Source organism: Battus philenor, unplaced genomic scaffold (genome assembly GCF_028537555.1).
Source record: "Battus philenor isolate CCGP_79_NKW_IND1 unplaced genomic scaffold, ilBatPhil1.0.hap1 SCAF_27, whole genome shotgun sequence".
Taxonomy (NCBI): domain Eukaryota; kingdom Metazoa; phylum Arthropoda; class Insecta; order Lepidoptera; family Papilionidae; genus Battus; species Battus philenor.
Genome location: NW_027181690.1, coordinates 2,607,041 through 2,617,415, shown reverse-complemented (window position 1 = coordinate 2,617,415; position 10,375 = coordinate 2,607,041). Strand labels below are relative to the sequence as shown.

Sequence of the window (10,375 nt, the reverse complement as noted above, 5' to 3'; positions counted from 1 at the left end):
ATGACGCGGCTACAGCGGAAGAACGAAACGATGCGGTAGATACTACTACCCGTACCTTTGGCGCGGTACAGCTGTTTTGGTAGATATAGTTGATAAACAGGTGTGTTTATTAGTTTTAATTTCTTTAAAAGACTGAATAATCAAAGTTACTCTATTCATATTTTACTATGTAATATGTATATTATATTATACTTTGCACTTGTTAGGTCGGCTTTCGTAATGATATCTTTGAGTGCGTATAGTGTGTGTGTGTGTGTATATAATAAAGATTCGGTACCGCGCTGGTACTAACGTCGAGTCATGACAAAGTCCTTCGCGTGTCTGTTACTAGTAATTATCCATATTACCGATGCAAGACGATCCTATTAAAGTCGGATAAAGACGCTAGATGTCGCTTTTAAACGGTCTTATTGTAAATCTACTAGGAGTTCTACATCCAACAGCGAAGTTTCTTTGGCCTAAATGATAATGATTACTATGCAAATCTTGTATTCCAACAAAATGGTTTTATGTTAACTAAGATTTTTGAGAAGCTTCCCGATGAGCCCTTGAGCTTCTAAAAGAAGCTAAGCTAGCTCTTAAGCTTCTAAAAGAAGCTATCTAAAAGAGATTTAGATTAAGCGCCTTGCCGCCTGTAACCCTCGGAAATTGCAAATGTGGACAGCAGTGTACATCTGTCCAAAAACAACAGTTTTCTTACAACGATTTGTTCTGTGTTCAAAGACGCATAAAATATACACAAATATTAGCATAGTGCATTTTTTTAAGATTCAATCAGAATAACTTTAAGTCTTGGCAACGGGAGCTGTCAGTGCGGATTATTTACATTGTATCTAATATACAGGGTGACTGATTATAGGTAAAAAAGATTTAAAAGAGTGAATATAATAAAGAAAAGAAATAATTATATGCTGCGCAATATGTACCAATTTAATTAGGAATGTAGACATGGAAAGATAGAAGATGTATGAAAAAAGATCAGAAAGAAGATAAGAAAGATTTTGTGAAGGATGTGAAGAACAGAGGGAAGGAATTTGAATGAAAAGAGAGAGAGGGCAATAGAAATAATAAATGAAAAGATATTTGAAACTGCATTGTAACGTCCTTGTCCCAAACAAATCAGGGTACAAGTATGAAAAAAAAAGTGAATGTATTACGCATTTCATTCATTCATTCATTCAGTCAATTAATGTATGGTAAACCGTAACCAAAAATCATTATTTCCGAAATAATATACAACGTAATATAAGAAAAACCGTTGTCAAAATTAAAATAATTGCAAAACAAAAATATTTGTTGTTTACTATCTGTCCTTGCAGTCTTTGTTAAAAGTTATTTGCCAAAATGTAACACATTATATGCTGAATGTCAATGCAAGATGTCAAAATGTCAATATTTATGCAATATGCAAAATGAGAATGTCAAAGCGAGTGCCCAAATTAGCCGCGTCCCGGGAACGGCGAATAAAACCAAGAGGTCCAATCAAGGTCTAATTAAGCAGTAACTTATTTTAGTGCAGTCAAAAGTCAATGAACTTAATATATAGGTCGCGATGACGCGCGGGTTAAAAATTTTAAACTTTTGACTGACAAATGAGATATACAATAAAATGTAGACGAATCACTTACCGTGCGCATGGTGGCCTGGTACTGGGACCTGTGCATCTGGTGCGACTGCAGCGCACTCTGCATCCTCGCACGCCGGCCGCTGGCAGCGCTCGCCGCTCCAGCGCGCGCCGCAAACACACACCGCCCGCCCGGACGCCACGCTGCACGTGCCCTGCACCAAGTATATACTTACTTACTTACTCCGCTGGCTCAGTGACCCGTGGGTCTTGGCCTCCGAAGCGAGAGACTTCCACTTTCCTCTATCTTGCGCCATCGTCTGCCATTTGTTGACATTCAATTCGCGCAAGTCTGCCTCAACGCGATCGATCCAGACCTGGGTCTACCCACTGGTCTTCGACCCCTCGGTTTTTCCAGGTACGCTACCTTCACGCTCCGATTCGATACCATTCGCTCCAAGTGACCAAGCCAGCGGATTCGTTGAGCTTTTTATTCGCCAATGATATTTGGCTGTGCTACTAAAGTCTCAATTCCGACATTCTTTCGGCACCAAGTACATGGATAAATAAATTCAAAATCAAAATATCATTATTCAAGTAGACACTCCCCGCCTACTGCCACTTTAGACACCCTGACCATAGATTTTTTTAAAAAAACGATCCTTTTTTTTTCAATAAAAATATTCGATAAAGGCCAACATGTATTTTTTAATCTATTTTCAAAAGTGAAGTTTATTACAGCCTTCAGTTGTTTAAGCCGCAAATATTTCATATATTAATGACAATATTATATATTACTAGCTCATCCCGCAAACGTTATTTTGCAAAAAAAAAATTTTATTTAACAAATAAAAAATAAGGGTTGATCGTAGAGGGATGAAAATTTAGAGTTGTATGTATTTTTGTACGCAGTATCATAAAAAATAGAAACAAAAAATTATGTCGAAAATTAAAAAAAAAAGTTCAAGGGTGAACACCCCTTATCACTTAGGGGTATGGAAAATAGATAGTAGCCGATTCTCAGACATACTGAATACGTATATAAAATTTGGTAAAAATCGGTCGAGCCGTTTCGGAGGAGTTCAAGTTCGAACACCGTGACACGAGAATTTTATATATTAGATTAGGAAACATACCTCGTTGAAGCAGAAACCGTCGCAGAGCCCTTCCAGGCCGACGTCGGCGTTGCCTTCACCTCCCATGCCCCCCACCACTACGAAAGCGCACGTCTCGTCCATGCACTGTTCGCAGAACTTGCCTGTGCAGTGTTGATCATACATTAAACATTATATAGAAGATAGATATTTATAGGAGTAAAACATGGGTGAAACACAAAGCCATATCCGTTCAGTCCAAGTCGCCGAAATGAAGATGTTTCGGTGGATGTGCGAAGTAACGAGAGACGAGACGCAACGAGTACTTTCGAGGTTGCCTCGGGGTACGTGACATCGCTGATAAGCTACAAGAGAGTCGGCTTAGATGGTACGGACACGTAAAGAGGTGATCTCCTGAATACATCGGGAATGTCGCTATGGATCTAAACATTTCTGGGTCCAGAAGAAGAGGAAGATCGAAAACAAGATGGGCAGATACCATAGCGAAAGACATGACTGCTTGCAAAGTTTCCGCGAACGACGTGTTCAATCGCGCGAGGACGAGAAATAAGGTAAGGAAAGCTGACTTCATGATCAGTTGGTATTAATAATGCTCAGGAGAGAGAGAGAGATAGAAGACATAATTTCCGGATGTTAGAAATATTAGCCAGGTAATAGACATCGATCGAGTAGAGATTTTGTCTTATAGGGGTAATGTGGAAGAGTGACACCCACGCTGAAGTCTCCTAGTGGGTCCCTTGAGCCTAATTACTCCACGGAGCGTCCGGTTCAGTGTTTTAATGGCTACGTGGACGTATGTAATGTTTTAAGCACATGTACAAGTACGGATTCGAAATATTAGAGTAAAAGAAATCAATCTTTACTTTAAAATATGATCTAATATTGTTAATTATCAAACATAGATGGCGTTTATATTAATGTATGTAATATTGTATAAGTGTATAATATTGTGTAACGTGATGTGCCACCGTGTCTTAAACACAAAATATGTATAATGAAAAATTGTATAATTTCAATTTATTTATTTCTACCCCGGCACACCGGTTGCGAAGCCCTGTTGTATAGTAAAAATAATACAGTTTCACTGAATTAAAAAGCAGAGTGCTTAGATCGCTTAGGCGGACGCTTCATGAACTTACTCAAGGGTCCCATTTAGGGAACCTTGGCTGTCTACTTGCTGATAATACTCGCATAGAATTCCGACAAAAGCTCGCTCGAAAACCTCGTCTCGGTCGGACGGCTTATATTAGTCATAACAAGCTAACGAATGAATATCCAAGAACCCATATGTCTAGGATTAAAATATCTTTATTCGAGTAGGCACATATAGACACATTTGAACCGTCAATTATTTTAGCATTATCAGTAGTGAACTGCCACATAAATTGATGATAAAGGAGTCAAGGTCGATTTCCGACGAGGAGGGATGGTTTTTGCCTGGCTGTGAGAGTGAGAGATACGCACCAGTGTATCCTGGCGCGCAGAGGCAAGCGGGCGTGCGTCGCAGCGCGCGGCACGTGCCGCCGTTTGCGCAGTGCGTGCGCGCGCACACGTCGCCTGCTAACTCGCAGCGCGGCCCCGAGTACCCGGCGTTGCACGTGCACTGCACACACACACACATACAGTAGTACCCCGCTTTACGCGACCCCGTTATACGCGGTTTCACTATAACGCGAATTGCAAATTTCGCGCTCAAATGCCTCGAACTACACGAAAGAGTGCGTATAAATATAATGTAGTCATCAACTTCTCCATGGTGTCTTGACCATCTGTCAAACAATTAAAAACAGTGTTGGGTGTTATGAACGTATTTTACAAGAACGTAAACAAAACGTTACCCAAAAGACAATAGATGTATTTTTCCGTAAAAAAATAAGAGTATGTGTTGCATAAAGTGTTCCCAGAATTAAAGAAATTGATTAAAATGATTTGTATTTTTTTTGGTAATAATTTTTGACTATGTTTAATCATAAACCTCGTTATACGCGAATTTCAGTTAACGCGATTTTTTTTTTGGAACGTATCCCTCGCGTAAAGCGGGGTATTACTGTACTTATGTAATTACCTGCTAAAACCCTTTCATATGAGCCGTTTGTCCGAGATACCAGTTGTAGTTCGGAAAGAAAGTGGAGCAGAGACATTACCATCATTTCAGCTGCAGAACATCTACTGCCGGACATAAGTCTCCCGCATAGATTTCCAGTGTATAGCGATATTGATAGCAATAGGGAACTGAACCTGGTGTCATCTGAATAAGCTATATTGAAAAGAAGACCAGTATGGGGAGAGTGTGCACCTTCAGTGGCGGCAGGTCACCGGGGCTCGTCGGAGCGCTGGTGTCCAGCTCGCAGCGGCCGCGGCGATGGCAGTGTGCAGCGCAGCGGTAGTGCTGGCAGCGCTCGCCCGCGAACAGCGGCCCACAGCGACACGAAGCCCGCCCGTCGCTCAGCACGCACTCGCCCGCGCCGCAGCGCAGCGTGCACGCCTCCGCGCCCGCGCCCGCTCCCGCTCCCGCCTCACCCACCGCACTCGACACGATGACGCACTCACGTTTCTCCTAAACATCACAAGATAAATTACTTAATTGTTACGTAACACACCAAGTTAATTTTTTCATTTAATGGTACATTTTTATTAATTCCCAAGTGACATTTGCAGAGTCTGAGAGTTCAAGGTGGCATGACGCAGAGGGCGCTTAACTTATCAGCTGGTTTAAGTGTTAGAAGTTTGAGGGAAAAATCCTCATCTAAGGATTAATATATTGTGTCGATGACAATATTAAAATTCAAATTACGTAGTAAATTATTACAATATTAAAATTCAAATTACGTAGTAAATTATTATTATACATATATTAATAACAACGCCATCTATGTTTGATAATTAACAATAATCGACATTATTTTAAATTAAAGATTTATTTCTTTTACTCTGATATGTAGAATCTGTACTTGTATAAGTCAGCTGTTTTACCAGATTATGAGGTCAACGAGTTCTTAGATCACTACAGACACTTTACAGTGAATAGGTAAAGGATCCCCAGAAGTGGATCTTGCCTTATAATATTGTGCCACAAAATATGTAATCTTCATTAAAATAATTTCAGCCATATAAAGTCTATAGCTGGAAATAGACCGTATATTCTCCCCGCTCCATTATTTCTAATAGGACTGATTGGAATTGGCTTTTATTCAGCGTCTATTTATTTATTTACTTTATTGGAGATAAACAGTAACAAAAGAAAGTAAGAAAGTACAAACTAGAAGCTTAGACATATAAAATTAGTAACAATTGTTACCTTATAACTATCTCACTAAGAACATTTAATGAGTTATGGTCAAACAATGACAGAACAAATAAAAACATTAATAAACAGAGACCAAAGATTATTGTTTATATACTTATATTATATTTGTTTATATATTTATATCATATATTTATATGATTATTTAAATTGTATTGTATGTACTCAATAATTTCGAAATTGTCTTTTAAAAGACACGAGAGAGCACGAGAATATATCAATATCACTAACATCACGACATTCCACTGTTACATTCCTATCATATTTCTAATTACAGAAATTTACTATATAGCCGAGTCCTGCTGAATATAAAACATACAGAATTTTACAAGCAGTAACAACACCGAGGTTCTTTCCTGTCTACTAGGTGATAAAACTTCGTGGACCCTTGGGAATCTTCCTGGACTATTTTTGGAAGTAATGATATATAGGAACACAAGTAGGCATTTGATATTCATAAAAGATAATAGGGGTGAAACTGACCTCGAGGGCAGCTTCGTCGCGCGGCTTCAGTCCGTCTGGACAGAGACAGGCGCGGGCGCCCGCCCCACGCCTCACGCACAGCGCGCTCTCGTGGCACGCCGTGCTCGACGCACACGGATCCACGCCTGCAATACATACAGCTTAATACAATAAGCACAAAGATGAATGCACAATGACTGAGAAGATCGCTTTTACGCATTATTAGGATAAACAGTATTGACAAGTGCTGGTTTCTCGGGTTCCAAAAATCAGGATGCGGAAACACTTGTCGTCAAACATTTTTAAGATAGCAAATTTTCAAGACCAGCTTCGGTCTCCAGTCTCTGCATTCTATTTTATCATGGGATTACGAGACTGCAAAACTCTTACAGCGTATAGTCGAATGCTTCATAGAAGAACTACGCTCAAGGTACTCGCGATGATACCTCGATTTTGCCAGTTTCTTAATAAAACACGTTTAGCAATCCTATATAGGCGAGCCCGAGAAATCGCAACCGTTATTTGACACTTTGTTGTTGCCAGGCAAACACTACTATTACCTAAAATTAACATAAAGTTCATATTTTATTTTACTTTTATTCGTTCAGGAAACAAAAACTAGTAACATTACATTACAAGTTTCCATCTTTAGCCATAATTACATACGTTGTGAGGACGTGCAAAACGATCATAATTATACATAGAAAAAAGTTACTCAATAAACTCTATAGCACATACAGGATAAGGAACAGTCTTACGAGATACATATAAACATATAGTCATATACACATGCATGTATACATAGTGCATGTGCATGCACACACACATATGCATACAATGTATGAATAAATATAAAAAGTTATCATTTTAAATCAAAGATATCTTTTATGTATATAATACATCTTTGCATCTTAATGCACACAGTATATATATATATATATATATATATATATATATATATATATATATATATATAACTAACTTGATTGCGGCCTGTGTAAGCCTACAAGAGGCTAGCATATTTACATTCGTACTTGATTAAAACAAACTTAAGTAAACCTATATTATGTATTGCTGTTGGCGTGCTCATTTGTAATAAATAAACAGATGAAATTTCAAAAAGCGTATAGTATTTGCAAGAGATATCGGAAGAAACTCCATGAACAATGTTATTCTGATATGATCTGGGAATTCGCTGAGAAAGTTCGTCAAGTGACATTGAAACCCAATATTTACTGTTCATAGTACAGGACTGTTGTCGGTTTGTGAACGATACCAAAATACCAAGATTGAGGGTGTGCAGTACAGGGTGCAAGGAAATTGGGACGATCATTACTGGTCATTTGTCTCCCAGATAAAAATCATGCATAGTACTACATATAAGTGAAAGAAATTTTTAGGTCCATTATATATTTACACTGTTTTGTTGACTTGTTGCATCCGTGCAGTTTTGTGTGCTCGATTTAATTATTGACTAAGAAGCCAAAGATAAATAGAAACTGAGAAAATCAAATATAACAGATTGCTAGTAACAAGCTTCTACAGTTATATTATTTACGCATTAATTACACATGTGTGTTTAAAAGAAAATATAATAAAATTATACATAAAGTCATAGTTCAGACTAAACCCATCAAATAAATTATTTCGAAAGCAGTTTCGTTAGGATTTGTCTTACTGTGCAAGCTCTAATGTTAAATATGATAAGATCCAAGTGATCAAGAAGTTTCGTGAGAAGTTTTGTGGAGCGGGTACCTTCAGGGAACAGCGCGGGGTGTAGCACAGCCACGGCGCTGACACTGCGGCGTGCGCGCGGCGGATGCGCAGGCGGCGCTGGGCGCTGTGCGAGAGGCGGGCGGCGCGGCAGCCGAGCCAATCCGCGCGCCGTGCCGCACCACAGCGCCTCCTCCCACGCGGCCATGCGCGCGCACGCACGGGTCCACTGCGACACCGTCGCGCCCTCTGCATGCACCACACAATAACTCATCATTTCAGCCCTATCACCTCCATAGCTGGATCTACACCTTTCCCATACATTTACAATATGACAAGTTGAAAGGGGCTTGCATCAAGCGCCTTACTTAACAAAGTTAAATGCCCACCTTGTAGATGAACATCCTTAGCTATGCTTGCCAGTCTATGGTCTCCACTCTGGAACTTTCTAATAACACAGTACGCTTTTCCATGCGCGTGCGCATCTTGAAACAATCACATCCAAAACTACCAATTTTGATAGTGACTGTTTCATTGCGACCTTTAGAAGAGACGTAGGCCTTGCAGTGGGTGTCTATCAGCTGACTTGATAATGATGACGAAAATTTGTGGCGAAAGAGTTAAGAAGCCGTGCACGGTGATGTTTCATATTTGGAACTGCATCAGTTGAGCGAGTAAATGACCATTATTTAGGCTCTTTATCCTATACAAGGTCTTTTATCCTCTAAAAATCGAAGCTGATGAGAGACAGTTACCTGTGAGCGCAGCTGGTAGCGGTGGTGCGTCGAGCGGGCGCTGCGCGAAAACAACGTGCGTGGCAGCGTCAGTGCCGCGTAGCGACACGCTGCGCAGCACGTCGTAATATCCGTCCACGAAGTAGAGGCGGCGCGCGGCTGGCAGCAGCGCCAGCGCCGCGGGCCTGCGCACGCGCCGCCGGGCCAGCGCGCGCACGCCTGAACCGTCGAGCGCGCACGCCAACAGCGCCGGCTCCGCGCCGCGCTCCGACCATACCACCAGGCTGTACACAACGCATTATTTAGATTCAGAAGTCAGTTCAGTTATTCATTCATATTAGCTGATAGGCGCCCAATGCAAAGTCCAAGCCTCCCCTGAAATTCGTCACAATGACCGAACTTCCCGAATCCACCGACTTCTCCCAATATTGATTATGTCGTCGTTCCACGTAGTAGAGGGCCTATCCACAGCGTGATTGCCGCTCGAGAACCTTGCGGCCACAATGACTGTCCATTGCACGAGCAATATGCCCCCCCCCCCCCACTGCCACATTTAACGAGCAATTCTTTGAGATAAGTCAGTGACATTGGTTTTGCGGATCTTGTCATTTCACAAAATAGTTGCATAACTTAAATATATCAAATATTGAGTCTGATGTAAATACGTAAATAGAAAGTAAGCGACCTCGATGTAAATATAACACGTTGACAAATATGTGCAATAATATGATAAACTTAGTAATAATTGAAACAAAATATAAAAAAAAAACTTAATATGAACAGATTAATTTTTTTAACTTCGCAAATGAAAAACTAAAGATCGTTTTCATTGTTGCTATAAGAAAAGTGAGTGAGGGAGGGGAGTTTTCATTATAAACCTTTGTCAAAGTAGAAACGTTCAGGGACACCCTGGAGAGCTCGAATAGGGTCGCTGCATACAATTTCACCGTATTGGGAGGAGCGGAGATCTTACATCGCCTTAGACGGACGCTGGGAATGACGGCGGCTTGAGGGTCACATGTCCAAATAGAACAGAAGATACGCGCTATGTGAAGTCCGTGATACCCTTCGTCGTTGGCGATGAGCACGTCGTCTGGTTCAGCCCCTCGACGTCTCCATAACGTGACGCGACGGCGGCCATCCAGCGCGGCCACGTGCAGAGCGCCGTATTGGTCAGCCGGGCGTGCTCCTCCGCCAACTGCCTCCAGGGAAGTCCAGTATACGCGCCCCGACACCCAGTCCAGGGCTACGCCACGGACAGCTCCGCCCTGGGCCTAAAAAATAACTCCTTACATTTTAAAATCACATGTGACGAGAAAAATCGATTTTAATAAAAAGGATATCGATATATTCAGTTAATTTGAATCAAATAAACACAAGCGTAGACTATGTTCCATTGTATAGTTCTCTAAAACCGATTGTTAAATGCTATTTTAAAAAAAATACTAATTCTCAGATATCGATCGAAATATTGAAATTTGTT

The 10,375-nt window shown here is 40.7% G+C and overlaps 1 protein-coding gene across 1 annotated transcript in view; it reads right to left on the bottom strand.

Moving 5' to 3' along the window:
• Nucleotides 1-616: 616 nt before the first annotated feature.
• LRP1 (LDL receptor protein 1) overlaps nucleotides 617-10,375 on the bottom strand; it is a 101,142-nt gene continuing 91,383 nt past the window's right edge. Inside the window, exons 69-78 of the mRNA XM_068769133.1 lie at nucleotides 9,958-10,166; nucleotides 8,914-9,176; nucleotides 8,548-8,643; nucleotides 8,201-8,407; nucleotides 6,467-6,591; nucleotides 4,976-5,236; nucleotides 4,144-4,282; nucleotides 2,701-2,822; nucleotides 1,629-1,779; nucleotides 617-711 (exon numbers count right to left, since the gene is read on the bottom strand). Coding sequence (XP_068625234.1) covers nucleotides 617-711; nucleotides 1,629-1,779; nucleotides 2,701-2,822; nucleotides 4,144-4,282; nucleotides 4,976-5,236; nucleotides 6,467-6,591; nucleotides 8,201-8,407; nucleotides 8,548-8,643; nucleotides 8,914-9,176; nucleotides 9,958-10,166 — 1,668 coding nt within the window. The remainder of the gene's footprint in view (nucleotides 712-1,628; nucleotides 1,780-2,700; nucleotides 2,823-4,143; nucleotides 4,283-4,975; nucleotides 5,237-6,466; nucleotides 6,592-8,200; nucleotides 8,408-8,547; nucleotides 8,644-8,913; nucleotides 9,177-9,957; nucleotides 10,167-10,375) is intronic.